The sequence below is a fragment of the Silurus aristotelis genome (assembly GCF_946808225.1).
Source record: "Silurus aristotelis genome assembly, chromosome: 10".
Lineage (NCBI taxonomy): Eukaryota > Metazoa > Chordata > Actinopteri > Siluriformes > Siluridae > Silurus > Silurus aristotelis.
This window is the reverse complement of record NC_139583.1, coordinates 21,024,346-21,039,112: the sequence shown is the minus strand read 5'-3', so window position 1 is coordinate 21,039,112 and position 14,767 is coordinate 21,024,346. Positions and strand designations below refer to the sequence as shown.

General features: G+C 36.4%; 1 protein-coding gene across 6 annotated transcripts in view; it reads right to left on the bottom strand.

Moving 5' to 3' along the window:
- The window catches only part of golim4a (golgi integral membrane protein 4a), a 29,203-nt gene that overhangs the window by 8,895 nt on the left and 5,541 nt on the right, over positions 1-14,767 (bottom strand). The window contains exons 2-13 of one of the 6 annotated variants that reach the window (XM_083552994.1): positions 13,470-13,544; positions 10,856-10,905; positions 8,656-8,709; positions 7,885-8,035; positions 7,005-7,087; positions 6,033-6,116; positions 4,923-5,048; positions 2,696-2,878; positions 2,168-2,481; positions 1,784-1,836; positions 705-769; positions 419-595 (exon numbers count right to left, since the gene is read on the bottom strand). In XM_083552994.1, the coding sequence (XP_083409120.1) occupies positions 419-595; positions 705-769; positions 1,784-1,836; positions 2,168-2,481; positions 2,696-2,878; positions 4,923-5,048; positions 6,033-6,116; positions 7,005-7,087; positions 7,885-8,035; positions 8,656-8,709; positions 10,856-10,905; positions 13,470-13,544 (1,415 nt within the window). The remainder of the gene's footprint in view (positions 1-418; positions 596-704; positions 770-1,783; positions 1,837-2,167; positions 2,482-2,695; positions 2,879-4,922; positions 5,049-6,032; positions 6,117-7,004; positions 7,088-7,884; positions 8,036-8,655; positions 8,710-10,855; positions 10,906-13,469; positions 13,545-14,767) is intronic. The other 5 variants (XM_083552993.1, XM_083552996.1, XM_083552995.1 and 2 more) reach the window with 5 other exon arrangements.

Sequence of the window (14,767 nt, the reverse complement as noted above, 5' to 3'; positions counted from 1 at the left end):
CTCTGGTTTTTTTAGCACTCTCTCTCTTTCTTTATCTCTCTCTCTATCGAGGCGCTCATCTCTCCCACTTTTATTATCTTCCTCATGCAGAGAACCGAGAACACTTGTTATGCGCAGGTGTTTGATCCTGGCTGTTTCCGTCCTCCGGCTCCACCCTCCATTCATAAACCGCCGCTCGACCACGTCCCCACTTCCACAAGTGGACAAAGTAGAATGCAATCCAACACACAAGTATCATTATAATACATGGGCCAAACTACTAGTATAATAATCAGACTCTGCCATAATAAACCATTATTACAGTAATATGATTTGTAAAAGACAATAATACCTGGCGGTAGTCTTCAAACTAAAAAAAGAAAGAAATCAAAAATTAAAATGCTAAACTGAACCTATGACTCCTCTGTATCAGACTCACCACCAGATGTTCATCAGCTGGAGCATGGTGCTGATTCTCTTTAATTAAGTGTGTATCAGGGTGTCCAGGTGGCTCTTCTTCCTCCTCTTCCTCATGGACCTGCTGCTCAGCTTCCTCAAATTCATCCTCCCCCTGATTGTTCGGATCGTCCGCTGGATCGATGTCCGCCTCCACGTTCTGCTAATCACACAGATCATGAACGCACTACACTGTATGCGATCAAATGCACGACAGATATAAAAATTTCTTATGCATGATTTTTTAATAGACAGAGAGACACCCTGACCTCTTTATTACGCATGTGCTTCTCCCCCTCTTGTCGATGTAGGTCCTCATGGTGGACATTAATCTCTTTAGAATGGAAGAAATCACATCATCACATATACAGAAAACAGTTTTTCCAATTATATGATCTGTGCATTTCCTTATAATTCCTATAGTGTGTGTCTACAGGCAAAACTGCTCAAGATTCAAATGCCGATTTGAATTTCTATTTTTTTATATTTATTATAAGTCATGAGTTCAGAAGTCTTTGTTGTGCCTGAGATCATACTTCTTTTATGCTGAATGACTTCATATATTTTCCATTAAAATTTGATACTTGTGAATATTTATCATAGCTTTTAAAATGAATACAGAATAAAAATAAAAAAACACCACAATGTAAAATTGTATTGAAATTTAAATAAATAAAAAAAACAGTACTGAATCATTAAAATGTATTAAATAAAAAATATAAATGTATTAATTGATAAATGTAATTATAAAATTAATAAATAATGAATAATAAAATATAATATAGCGCTCTCCGTGCAAAGCAGTCTCACATCAGCGATTCGCCTATAGAGGCCGCTGTTGCAATGGCAGTGGACTGGAAGCCGGAAAAACTATCGGGATAAGCTTTTGCAGATAGTCAATAGTTCCAGCAAACAACTATCGGTGCTGATTAATCGGCAAAAACCGATAATCTGTCGACCTCTAGTACCCATTGGCTGGGGACATCTCATTTACAGAAAAAAATACAACCTACAATTTTGATGAGCCGTAGTCAGACACAGAAAGAATAAGAACCATTGGATTAAAGATTAAATTAATGGGTTGAGTACAATAGATAGAAAACCAAATGAATTTGTATTCCGAAGAAGTGAAGTCAATGCCTGATCATACACTGTGACACTAAAACAATTCTATTTGCAAACACGGCCCGTTCTGATTCTTCTTTAATTAACTGATTTAAGATTGGTTGTTTGAGATGCTTTCGCAGGCTAAAAGTGATGCCTCCTATAATATATCTATGTTTTGGTATTATGAACATGTTTTTAATATTAAAGAACTGCTTAGTGTAAACTTTTAACAATCACTTACCTTCTACTTGGTGGACACCACCAGGTTCCATGTTTTCATACAGTGATTTTTTTCTGGATGAGACATAAAATAATACAGTCATTCCCTAGCAATTAATTCCTCATCAGCAACTGCTTTATATTGGTAATGGTAATGATGGCTACAGAGCCAATCTCAGGAAGTCTAGGTAGGAAACACCCTGAATGAGATGCTAATCCTTAATAAGTCAAGGTTAAGGGCCCTGCTCAGGGTCCCAAGAAAGGCAGCTTGTTAAAACTAGGACATGAATTTATAACCTTCTGATCCAAAGTCCAACGCCTACATCATCACATCACTATCAAATGAATGAGAACTATTTTTGAATAAATATTGCTACCCCTAACATGCATGTGTACTGTACAGAACCTGCGCTGTTCCTCTTGGAGGTGCTGTTCACGGAGTTCTTTTTGCTGCTGTTCTTCACGTTGCCGTCTCTCCTCCTTCTCTCTTTCCACCCGCTCTCTCGCCTCTCTCTCCCGTTCGAGCCGCTCTTTCTCTTCCCTCTCTCTCTCCATCCGTTCTTTTCCCTCTCGCTCTCTTTCCAGCCGCTCTCTCTGCAGTTCTTCCTGTCTCTGACGGAGCTGCCGCCGTTCCTCCTCCAACTGAGCGGCTAAACGCTGCTGCTCTTCCTGTTGCTGCTCGTAGGCAGATTTGATGTGGTTTCCTTGACTTGCAATCACCTGGAAATGAAAGCACACACAGTCATCATCACAACAGTCATTTCCACCCAGGTGTCCCATTGGCCAGACGATCAGTTTAGATATAAATGTATTAAAACATATAAAGAACCAGCAATTAAACCCAATTCCCTGTTCAGGGCTTTGTCTTGATGGCAGGTGACAGTGGAAAATTATAAATGGACAGATAACAAGACAGAAACTAAAATCAGCTGACCGGCTGTTCAATGTGACTCTCCCTCTCTAACGCATTTTCATCAGGAAGGTTTTGTTCTGGTTCTTTCTCTTCTTCCTCATGATGACGCTGATCATGCTGTTCTGTTGAATGAGGCATGCCTTCATGCCTATTCTCTTCTTTCTGTGCTCCGTCCACACTTCTCTCTTCTTGTTTCTGCCCCTGCTGTTCCATGGTGATAAGGAAAACGGAACATTTTGAAAATATGCAGAACATTAATAGTCAGAGGCCACCGTTTATGGACAGAGACACTAAATTCAAACTCTAATATAAGTATGAGCGTAAATGAATTAACCAGGAATGCAATGTGCAAAATGAAATACAATTAACACCAAATTGAACACCATATTTTTTGTATTAGTGAGTGTTGGGTTTTTATTGGTGTTTGTTGAAGAGTGTTGGGTTTTTACCTCTGTTTGTTGGATACTGTGTTTTTTAATTGTGTTGGAGAGTATTGGGTTTTTATTAGTGTTTGTTGGAGATTATGGGGTTAATAATGGTGTTTAATGGAGAGTGCTGGGTTTTTACTGATGCTTGTTGGGGATTGTTGGGTTGTTTATCTGTTTTGAAGTGTATGAGGTATTTTTTTGGTGTTTGTTGGAGATTATGGGGTTATTGATGTTTGTTGGAGAGTGTTAGGATTTTATTAGTGTTTGGTAATTGCTGTCTGTGGCTAAAGCTGACAATAATTCAGCCATTGGCTTAATTAAACAATGCATTTCTGAGATAAAAATATGGATGTCTCAATTCCGCCGTCTTAATAGTGATATCGGTAATGCTTATTGGTTCGCACCATCAAACTAATAAAGCTGGTTTGCAAATATTAAAAGCGGGAGGCTGTGTTCTGGAGTTTCAGACTAATAAATAATAACAAAACAAAAATTGGGGGTGATTTTTGAAACTTAACAATCGACTCTCATGTTCAGAATACAGTTAAAAACAAGATTGCGACCCATGTTATCTTTATCAACAACCGAAAAAGATAACATGGGACACAACCTATAAGGCCCTACATGGTATGGTGCCTCATTACTTGTCACAACATTTAACTGTCTACACTCCAAGGCTTTACTTCCGTTCCTCTGATTCTGATCTTTTAGTTGTTCCTCCTACCAGTTTGCACCAAAACTTTGGAATTCTTTACCTACTGAGATTAGACAGGCTAAATCTTTTAATGTTTTTAAATCTGCTCCAATTATTTATTTATTTATTTATTTATTTTTGCTTATAAAGTGCTACATAAAATAAAGATTATTATTATTATTATTATTATTAGGTTTTTATTGGTGTTTGTTGGGGATTATAGGGTTATTATTGGTGTTTGTTAAAGAGTGTTGGGATTTTATTGGTGTTTTGTTGGTGTCTGATGGAGATTGTTGGGTTTATATTGGTGTTTTACTGGTGTCTGCTGGAGATTGGTTTGTATTGGTGTTTAATGGTGTTTTGTTGGTGTCTGATGGAGATTGTTGTGTTTGTATTGGTGTTTACTGGTGGTTTTCTAGAGACTTTTGGGTTTGTATTAGTGTTTTATTGGTGGTTTCTGAAGATCTTTGGTTTTGTATTGGTGTTTTATTGGTGTCTGCTGGAGATTGTTTGGTTTGTATTGGTGTTTTGTTGGTGTCTGCTGGAGATTGTTGGGTTTGTATTGGTGTGTAATGGTGTTTTATTGGTGTCTGCTGGAGATTGTTGGGTTTGTATTGGTTTCTGCTGGAGATTGTTAGGTTTGTATTGGTGTTTACTGGTGGATTTGTTGGTGTCTGATGGAGATTGTTGGGTTTGTATTGGTGTTTTCTGGTGGTTTTGTTGGTGTCTGATGGAGATTGCTGGGTTTGTATTGGTGTTTACTGGTAGTTTCTAAAGATTGTTGCTTTTGTATTAGTGTTTTACCGGTGTCTGCTGGAGATTGTTGGGTTTGTATTGGTGTTTCATTGGTGTTTTTTTTAAATGTCTTTGGTTTTAACTGGTGTTTGTTTGAGAAATGTTGTCTCTTTAGCTAGTGTAATTGGAGCATGTTAAGTTTGACTAGCGTGTGTTTTCTCTGTGTGTAATGGTTTTTATTGGTATTTAGTGGGGAGTGTTGTCTTCTTAACTGCTGTTAATTCCAGTTTGTTGCATTTTTCTTGATCTGTATAACAGAATGTTGTTGAAAAATGTTGGAATTTTATGGCTGTTTTTTTGACGGAAAAGCTATGGTGTACAAGTGGGTTACTTCCGAATTTTGGTGCACCTCTGATTGTCTGCTTTGAGCCGCAGCAGGATGATGTTCTTCAGGATGCTTTAGATTCGGCATTTTATTCAGAGTCTCCTTCAGCTGCTTATACTCATCCACCTGGACCTACAAACCAAGAGAGTCCTGTTAAACACTAACACTCCAACAGCCGTAACACTTATTTACACTCATGAGCTCTTTCCTGTAACGCTAACAAATTAAAATGTATGTGAGTAGTGTAGTCATTTGAATTAATGATTACTAAAAATTATCATGAATTACATGAATGAACTATGATTTATTACTTAACGATACCCTTTGACATTATTGCAGTGCAAACTGAATAAGCCTCAATATATACAGTGTAAGATGCATTAATAGAACTGTTGTTCATCATTAAAAATATATATATATATATATGGTGATGGGAATGACAAGGTACTGGGATGACAGGACAATGAATACACATAAAATAAATAGACAAAATGCAGACAGAGGCTGAACAGAGAACAGAGAGAGTCCAGAAAAATCATTCTCCGAAACAGAAATACATGCCAATCATTTCCACAGCAACTAGGATTAGTGCTGAAGCATGTTATCCTAAACCTGTTGTTTGATTGACAGCAAACCATAAACCTTTCAAGCTTTCAGGAGTTTCCGGTGATGCGTGGAAGAAAAAGAAAGAGAAACACAAACCAGTGGAACTGTTAGAAAGCAGTAGGTGAAAGCAATTCCCAATTTAATGCAACTCTTGTTACCATTGTTATTGTCGAATTTTTTTTTTTACTGACTTGTTTTTGTTATTATTGCCATGCAATTCACAAAGGTCAATAGATTTATCTTTAAAAAAAAGTATCAGTTAGAAAGAACAGGTGCAAGGCAGGGGGGAAAAAAGAGCCAGACTAGGTCATTAGCAATATTAATAGCAGCATTGCTTTAAAAAGTAACATAGAGTCTCGTTCCAGTAGACAAACACACACACACACACACACACACACACACACACACACACACACACACACACACACACACACACACACACACACACACACACACACACACACACACACACACACACACACACACACACACACACACACACACACACACCTGAGCCACAGCTAGCGCACTCTTGTGGTTCTCCAGGGACAATGCAAGATGATCATGGGCTGCTTTTAAGTCCTTGTGTTGTTGCTAAAAAGAGGATCAGCGCAAGACAACCAGCCTCAGGGCATTTTGCACAACAAATGATCACTCAAGTCAACACAATTAGACAAATCACACACATCAGACAACATTTGTGCAACATGCAATGGTGACAAATTGTCAGTAAATGAAATGGAATTAGACACTAAATTATATGGAACAATTTTTGGACTAAACCATTTTTTTTTACCAAATAAGCTAAAAAAAATCAGCATATATCATCATTCAATAGCTTGGCCACTCGACTGAATATTCTTATCATGCTTTAATTATTAAGAAAAAACATTTCCAAATTAGTTAATAAAAAAATTTACTTAAAAAAATACTTAAGAAACTACTTAAAAATCACACTTTTTCTAAATATCCTTTATATAAAGAAAAATAAACAGATTTTCAATGTACAGGAGGACAATATAAAAAAAAAACTATGTTTATAAAGAAATATAACATTCAGGTCTAACTTTTTTTTATGTTGATTAAAATTATTTTAATGTAATTTATTGTTAACACAGCTGTATTCTAGACATGTACAAAATATATCCGATTAAAAAAAATATTTTGTTAAAAAAAAAAAAAATTAATACATAAATAAATAAATAAATAAATAAATAAATAAATAAATAAATCTCAAAATTATTTGTTTATTACTTTTTTGGTTACTATGGAATTCCATGTGCTATTTGATAATATGAATGTCATTATATTTTGTAAAATAGAACATTTCACGAAACCCTCTCAATTATCGAGAGGGTTTGAATGCCTCGATTATTGTTTTTGATTCAAACTAAATAATAATTAAAATAAAATTGAGCACCTAATTAAAACTTGTACACAATGTTGCTTAACTACGTTACCCATGCGGCCTCAAGACCTTACCCTTGTATCCTGAAGCTGGACATGTATCTCCTGATGAGCCTTCCTTAGCTGCCGGCTCTCCTCCCGCAGGTTATAAACACTTTCTACAGAAGAAATGTTTGAACACTGTACATAACGAGCAATTTAATACCGTGCTTAACACACTTTCATAGATATCGAGGTGCACAATTGATCAGAGCGCAGCAATGCGGCAGATCTTTTTTAAGATTGATTTGATAAATATTCACTCAAGCTGATAAAGTAATAAATAGACTTTCATGGCGAAGTGAATAGAGGAAGTTAATAAGGGTGTTAATACAGAAATGGAACAGCTCCAATACGAAGTATACAATAGTGACTAATGAAAGCTCACGTGTGGTCATTTGATTTACAGATCTGATCGTAAGCCATGATTTTATAAGTATATTTTTTAAACAAATAATAAAATGTTAGAAATCTGAAGAGCCATTTTGTGTACTAGTATTTTTACCATGTGAGTGGAAATTAAAGTCAAGCATACAACCATTCAATTCAAAGTGTACATGCTATTTCAGGTTGTTTTTGGCGATCCCAAAATGCTGTACTAGAAATATTTTTGTACATCTAGCTCCACTAGTTCCTTAACAACAATGAATTTTTTGCAATCTGTGGAGCAACAGAAAACCTGTGCCAAAAATTTCAAGAAAACAAAGCCTCAATTTAAGAATAGGAAAAAAAAAAAAAAGTCAAAGAAGAATATTCACAATGTGCATTTAGACTATTTGTCCAAAGGGTTTGGGAAACCCTTGCTTGATGGAACTAAAGAAAGGCTGCTCTGCATGTTGGAAGAAAATAAGCTAAAATGTAGGGTAAGTAATAGAAGAGATTACAAAAAAAAAAAGGTGGCATGATAAACTGATACCTTTGAGTTTCGAAATCTCCATCTCTTTATTCTGCTGTAATCGCTGGTATCTCTGCTGGTGTTCATCCAGGACCTTATTGTGGTCTTCGCCCTGAGCGTGATGCTGCTCCTGCAGCTCATAGAACTGCTTCTTCAGCTCCTCATGCTGATTCTACAAAGACAAGAACATGAGCACACATATAGTACACTGGATGGATGGATGGATGGATGGATGGATGGATGGATGGATGGATGGATGGATGGATGGATGGATGGATGGATGGATGGATGGATGGATGGATGGATGGATGGATGGATGGATGGATGGATGAGTAAATAGATAGAATGGACAAAAGCATTGAGACACGATTTTATAGGATAGTCTATAGTTCTATAGTCCTTGGATGTGTTAGCATTACATTTTCCTTTCACCTATAATACCTGACCCAACTGGACCAGTTCTACCATGAGAATGCCCCTGTGAACAAAGACAGCTCCATGAAGATATGGTTTACATGGGATGCAGTGGAAGATCTTGAGTGGCCTTATAAAGAGCTTTATTGAAAACCTTGATGATGAACTGACATGATGACAGTACCTGACTTTACTAATATCCTTGTGGCTGAATGACCACAAATCTCCACAACCACGCACCACATTCTAGGGGAACATCTCCCCAGTAGAGAGAAGGTTATTATAAATGTGGTCTAAATGTGAAATGGGATGTTCAAAAACACAAATCTTATAGTCAGGTGTCCACAAACTATTGTCCATACAACATTAGAGTCTGACCTTCAGCATCTGGTGCTGTGAATGTAGAGAGTTAAACCTGCTGTTGGCATCTTGCTGTGGAGGAGAAAAAAAAAAACACCAATAACACGCTAAGGACATGTATCATTTGTCAATATAGCTACATCATGTGATCGTTTTCTTTTAGAAATGTTATATTATTATCATATACGTTATACTAAAAAGAAAATAGCCCTTTTTTTAATTCTATGGTTTTACAAATCAGGACATAATGGAAATCATCTGGTCCTTAGCAGGTCTTTCAATTAGGTAAATACAACCTCAGATGAATAACACATGACATATAACACCTGGTCATTGTTTATTTTACAAGAAGTAAGCCAAAACAGAGAAGCCAAAATTATACATTATGATTGAATAGTTTTACAGAAATTTCGTGAAGTTATCATGTTTCGTATGATTTTATCAGTTAATTTTAGCTCGTTCATCTTCAAACTTTGCTTCAGTTCATTAAGGCATTTGTTTATGCACAGCTCTCATAAGGTCCTGCCACATAATTTTAAATTGGGTTAAGGCCTGGACTATAACTGGGCCATTCTTTTTAAGACATTCTGGAGTTGATTTGCTGGTGTGTTAGAATTATTGACCCTGTTCCATGTCCTGGTGTTTTATCTTTAGAAAAATGGCCTCAAATTTGACTCTAGAATGATTTGGTATACAGAGGAGTTCATGGTCAACCCCTCAGCACCATGTTTGATGTTGGTATGGGCTGTTTGTGCTGATATGCTGTGTTTGGTTTTGCCATTCGTAGCTTTAAACACTATGCCAAACTTTGGTCTCGGCTTTCGTCTCGTCTGTCTAAAGGGCATTGTTCCAGAACTGGTTTGTTCAGATGCAACTTACTATATATGTTTAGTAATTTTTTTATTGCTTTGTCATCAGCTTTAACATTTAGCATGCTAACATGAGGCCTGTAGAAAGTAAGCTGTACCTGAATTATTTTTTATTTCTTTTGCAGATGTTCTCTGACCACTGCATGGTCTGACCTTGGGGTGAATTTGCTGAGACATCTACTGTTGGGAAAATTGGCAACTGAATTTAATGGTTTACTTTTTTTATTATTATTTTAATTATTCGCTTGCAAATAATCTTCCTCACTGTAGAATGAAGAGCTTTAAATTGTTTGGAAATGGCCTTATAACCCTTTTCAGATTTATAGGCAGCAACAATTTCAGCAACAGTTTCTCTAAGATCATTGTTGATGTCTTTTGTCCTTAATCATGTGTGAACATACATCTAAATGGTGCAGTACAGCAAATTATTTGGCTTTCAGCTTTTATTGAAGTAGTCGCACTTGCTGATCAGTTAATCATAGGCATTTGATTAGCAGCAGCTGGCTGCTACTTAGCCTCTTAATTGTTATTTTTCATAAATCGCGTCTTAAATTTGTGTCAAATAAATAATAACAGTGTTATATGTCCAGTGTTGTTCGAGTTTGTATTTACCAACTTTTAATAATCTGAGAGGGACCCGATGTTTTTTATTGTCCGAATATGTAAAACTATAGAATTCAAAACGGTATCTTTATGGTTTATATAGATAAAAATTTATGACTAGTTTCGTAAAATAGACTATACAAAAATGATACAAATTATACGGCTCTTGCTTTAATTCTTTGTTGGTGTCTCGACAGCAACCACAATTGCACGCTAAGAACATACTAAAAATTAAAGTTTAAACTAGTGAGTGCTCAATGTGTGAGATTTAACAAAGGATTGAGAGTGCCACAAAGCTCGATCACACTCAGTCAAGCAAACTCAATTTCTGCTCACCGCACACTTTAATAACGTAAAAAATAATCAAATTTAGAGTGGTAGCAGGCATTCGATTGCTTCAGACAACACTAATTCTCATTTAAAGCATACTGAATGCATTTCTGAAAAACTTGTCTTACCCTGTTACCTTGATAAAAAATATATAATCTTTTATATTTAGTAAATAAAAAAATAATAATAAATGATGCAAATAAGAAGCTACATCATAACTGTAACATTTCTAAGCAGAATAGAAGTTTCCTGAATTTGGTCTTCAGATGACTTCCTGAATCCAATGCTGGAAAAGAACGGTATTTTTTTTGCTGAACCATATAAAGGAAACGATATAAATGAAAATGAAATTGGCGTGTGCACATCACGTCTGTAACGGACAGAAATGTTCTCTCTTATATTACACAGTGTCTCACCTTCTCCTTATTCAGTGATTGCTGCGCCTCCAGTTTATAAACCAGATAATCTAAAAAATAATAATAATAAAAATTAAAAAATGGTTATGTCATACAGACTAAGAAAATGTTTATTTTAAGATTACAAAAAAAAATATGCTGAAATAATTAAACATATCTCTCATTAGCTACTAGTTTTCAATTTTCACTAAAAGCTTATAATAAAGATCTAATAATACAACACTTACACAATGATTGAATTTGTAGCCAGAACCAAAGACACAGTCGCTTTTTTTTTTTGCAGAAATGAATGCACATTCTGATTCAAAAATTTAAATAAATAAGAAACCACTCCATATTGTGCAGTTACACAAAAATAATCCATAACAGAATGGTTCGATGTGTTACCACCCTAAAGTTAATTATTTTTCCATAACTACATGGTCTGGAGTGTGTTGTTCTGCTTCAATTACACCAATATAGCAACAATTGCAATGTTTTATTTATTAATAACCAACTTAGTTTTGTCTTTCATTTCTTGAACAAATCGATGTTTGTGGTTAAATCTTTAAATGGAATAAATTGGTCTTGTTCACTTCCATGTACTAATAATTTTTTTACTTCAGTTCCGGCCGTGTTTAACACATGACTGCTTTAGAATGTAGGCAGTAAAAGGGCATGTCTACATTAGGCAGGACAATGCATTTGAAAAGTGTGTAAACTAAAGACAAGCCTTATGTGTTGTGTAATTCACTAATTCTGATTATATATATATATATATATACACATACACACATTTATTTATTTATTTATTTATTAGAGGTGGCACGGTTCACAAAACCCAGAGTTCGGTTCGTATCACGGTTTTAGGGTCACGGTTTTCGGTTCTGTACAGTTCTTCTTGTTATTTTTTCCTGTAATCTTCAACACTACAGAAATTTCCTTCATCATTTGATATATAGCTTATTAGCTTAATTATCCACAATTTAGGATACAGTATTAACATTTTTGTAATGTAATCATGCACTAACCAAATATGACTTGACGTTATTGGGGCCATCTCTGAGTAAAAGCTAGGTGAGATTTTGATACAGCAGGAGAGAAGACATTGATGATGACATGCTTTTCGTTTATTTGGCAAAAAAAAAAAAAAAAAGTGTTGGCGAGAGGGAATATTTAACCGCTGCTCGAGTACATTCATCAGCTGATGAAATCCTTCACACTCAATCACGCTGCACAGTTGCATATCTTTTGCTATAAACATTCCCAATGCTTTAGTAATGGCTATTGCAATGTCCGACTTATCACCGAGAGGCTGCTTAAATGCTGCGGACAGTAGAAGTTGTTTCCTAACCGGCTCTCTCCTGTTTGTGCTTATCGACACATTGACGTGATGTCTTCTCAAATGAAATGTCATATTAGAAGTGTTACCATTAGCATATTGAATGCATTTTGCACAATGCTTGCACACAGTCGCAGTTCTATCTACTGTTTTATTTTCGTTGTCATCGTAAGTAACATGAAATCCAAAATGTTCCCACACACCGGATTTGAACGACGGGGGCGCATCCGCCAACTCCGGGCAGCCTTCATTATCTCCTCCACTTTCCATTGCTGCAGCACTCCTTACTCAACTTTTACTGTCTATATGTATGTTGACACGAAACTGTCTGAGGCGAAACTGAGCACGGGGCTACATCGAACCATGCAACGCACACACGAACCGAACCGAGACAAGCGAACCAAACGGTTCGGGTGTTTTTCCATGTACCGTGCCACCCCTAATATATATATATATATATATATATATATATATATATATATATATATATATATATATATATATATATATATATATATATATATATATATATATATGAATCGGTTATGGGTTTTTTTTAATATTATAGCAGTGAACACTTCATACACATTTACCAATGTGTTTTTTTTTCCCCACAAAATTACATTTGTATTCTTAATAGTTAACCCTCTCTCTAAACTGCAGTGACTTTAGTAACTTTTTCTTCTTCTTTTGGCTTCTATTAGGGGTCGCCACAGCGGATCATCCGTCTCCATACCCCCCTGTCCTCTACATCTGCCTCTTTTAAAACAACTACCTGCATGTCTTCCCTCATCACATCCATAAACCTCCTCCTTGGTCTTCCTCTTTTCTTCCTTCCTGGTGGCTCCATCCTCAGCATTCTCCTAGTGATATACCCCATGTCCCTCCTCTGCACATGTCCAAACCATCTCAATCTCACCTCCCTCACCTTGTCTCTAAAACTACATGCGCTGTCTCTCTAATAAACTCATTTGTAATCCTGTCCATCCTCATCAGAATTTTACAAACCCTTCCATGTCCTGGAGACATTGTTTTCCTTTACATCTCTAAACATAAAAGAATCTGATGATGGACTGAATTTGCTGGAACACACCTTTCTCACTGCAGAATGCTACATTTTAAATTGTTCAGAGATGGCCTTATAACCCTTTCCATATTGATTTCAGACACACACCTGAGTGCTTTCATAACACCAAACTGCTTAAGGGTTGTAGAATTATGAACAATTATGTTTTTTTTAGCATTAAAGGAAGGCATATTAGTATATTTAGCAAATAACATGCATACATGTACCTTCCTTAGACTTCTTATGATCTTGCCGTTCTTTCTGTAGTGATTTCTCCAGCCTCGACCGATGCTCATACACCACTGCAAACAGAGAAAAATATACACAGATTGTAAACTTTAAATGAATAAGCAGAATTCACACACATACACAAATATACAGAGATTTAAACAGTGGTTATAAACATACGCCCAGTCTAAGTTTGGACAAAAATAATTGGGTAAAGTAAGCTGTGCTATTTTCAATAAATCACACACACACACACACACACACACACACACACACACACACACACACACACACACACACACACACACACACAAACACAAACACACACACACACACACACACACACACACACACAAACACACAAACACACAAACACACACATTGTGTGAGCCACTACTCCACTGACAGGATTATATAATGACATAATGACATAAATGTGCACCTCATTTAGATTAACAAGAGAATAAAGGGACTAACATGATCCACAGTGTAGGAAGGAATTAAAGTCATCATTATTTTAATGTAGGCTTTTGGTTTATGTTGCACTTCTAATTGTTTGTATTATTAGGCTGAGCGATATCTAAAATCACCTAATTTTCTTATCAAAATACAACAGAAATAAAACAGACATTATCTTTCAATTAACGGAAGCAAGCGGTGATGATGCGAGTGTGTAAAGCATTACAAGGGCTATTTGGTACAATTATGTTTCCACCCAAAGCTATTTGTAGACTTTGGAAAAAGGGGTGGGGGGGGCTGGAAAACCCCAAACTGTTGATGTTTTACTGCCCAGTAGGGATCACCCCCCCTCCCCCATTATTACCAAGTGCTTTGAGCAGGTGATCCTGTATTCCTGCCACTCTAGACCCACACCAATTAGCCTACTGTAAGAACAGGAGCACGGAGGACGCAGTTTCCACAGCGCTCTCTCACCTGTACAATAAAGACATGGACACCAGAATACTGTTAATTGCCTTTAGTAGCAACTGGCTAATGGACTTTCTGACCAACAGGCATGTTTGGGCATACCACCACTGCTCTTCCAACTTAATCCTTAGCACTGGAGTACCACAAGGCTGTGTGCTGAGTCCCCTTCTCTACTCCCTCTTTACCCACAACTGCAATCCTGTATATGGTTCCAACATCATTATCAAGTGTGCAGATGACCCCACGGTGATCGAACTCATCAAGGATAATGATTAGTCAGCCTACAGAAAAGAGGTGAACCGCCTGGATGCATGCTGCACTGACAACAACTTGCTGCTCAACACCAAGAAGAAAAAGCGGTTCATCGTAA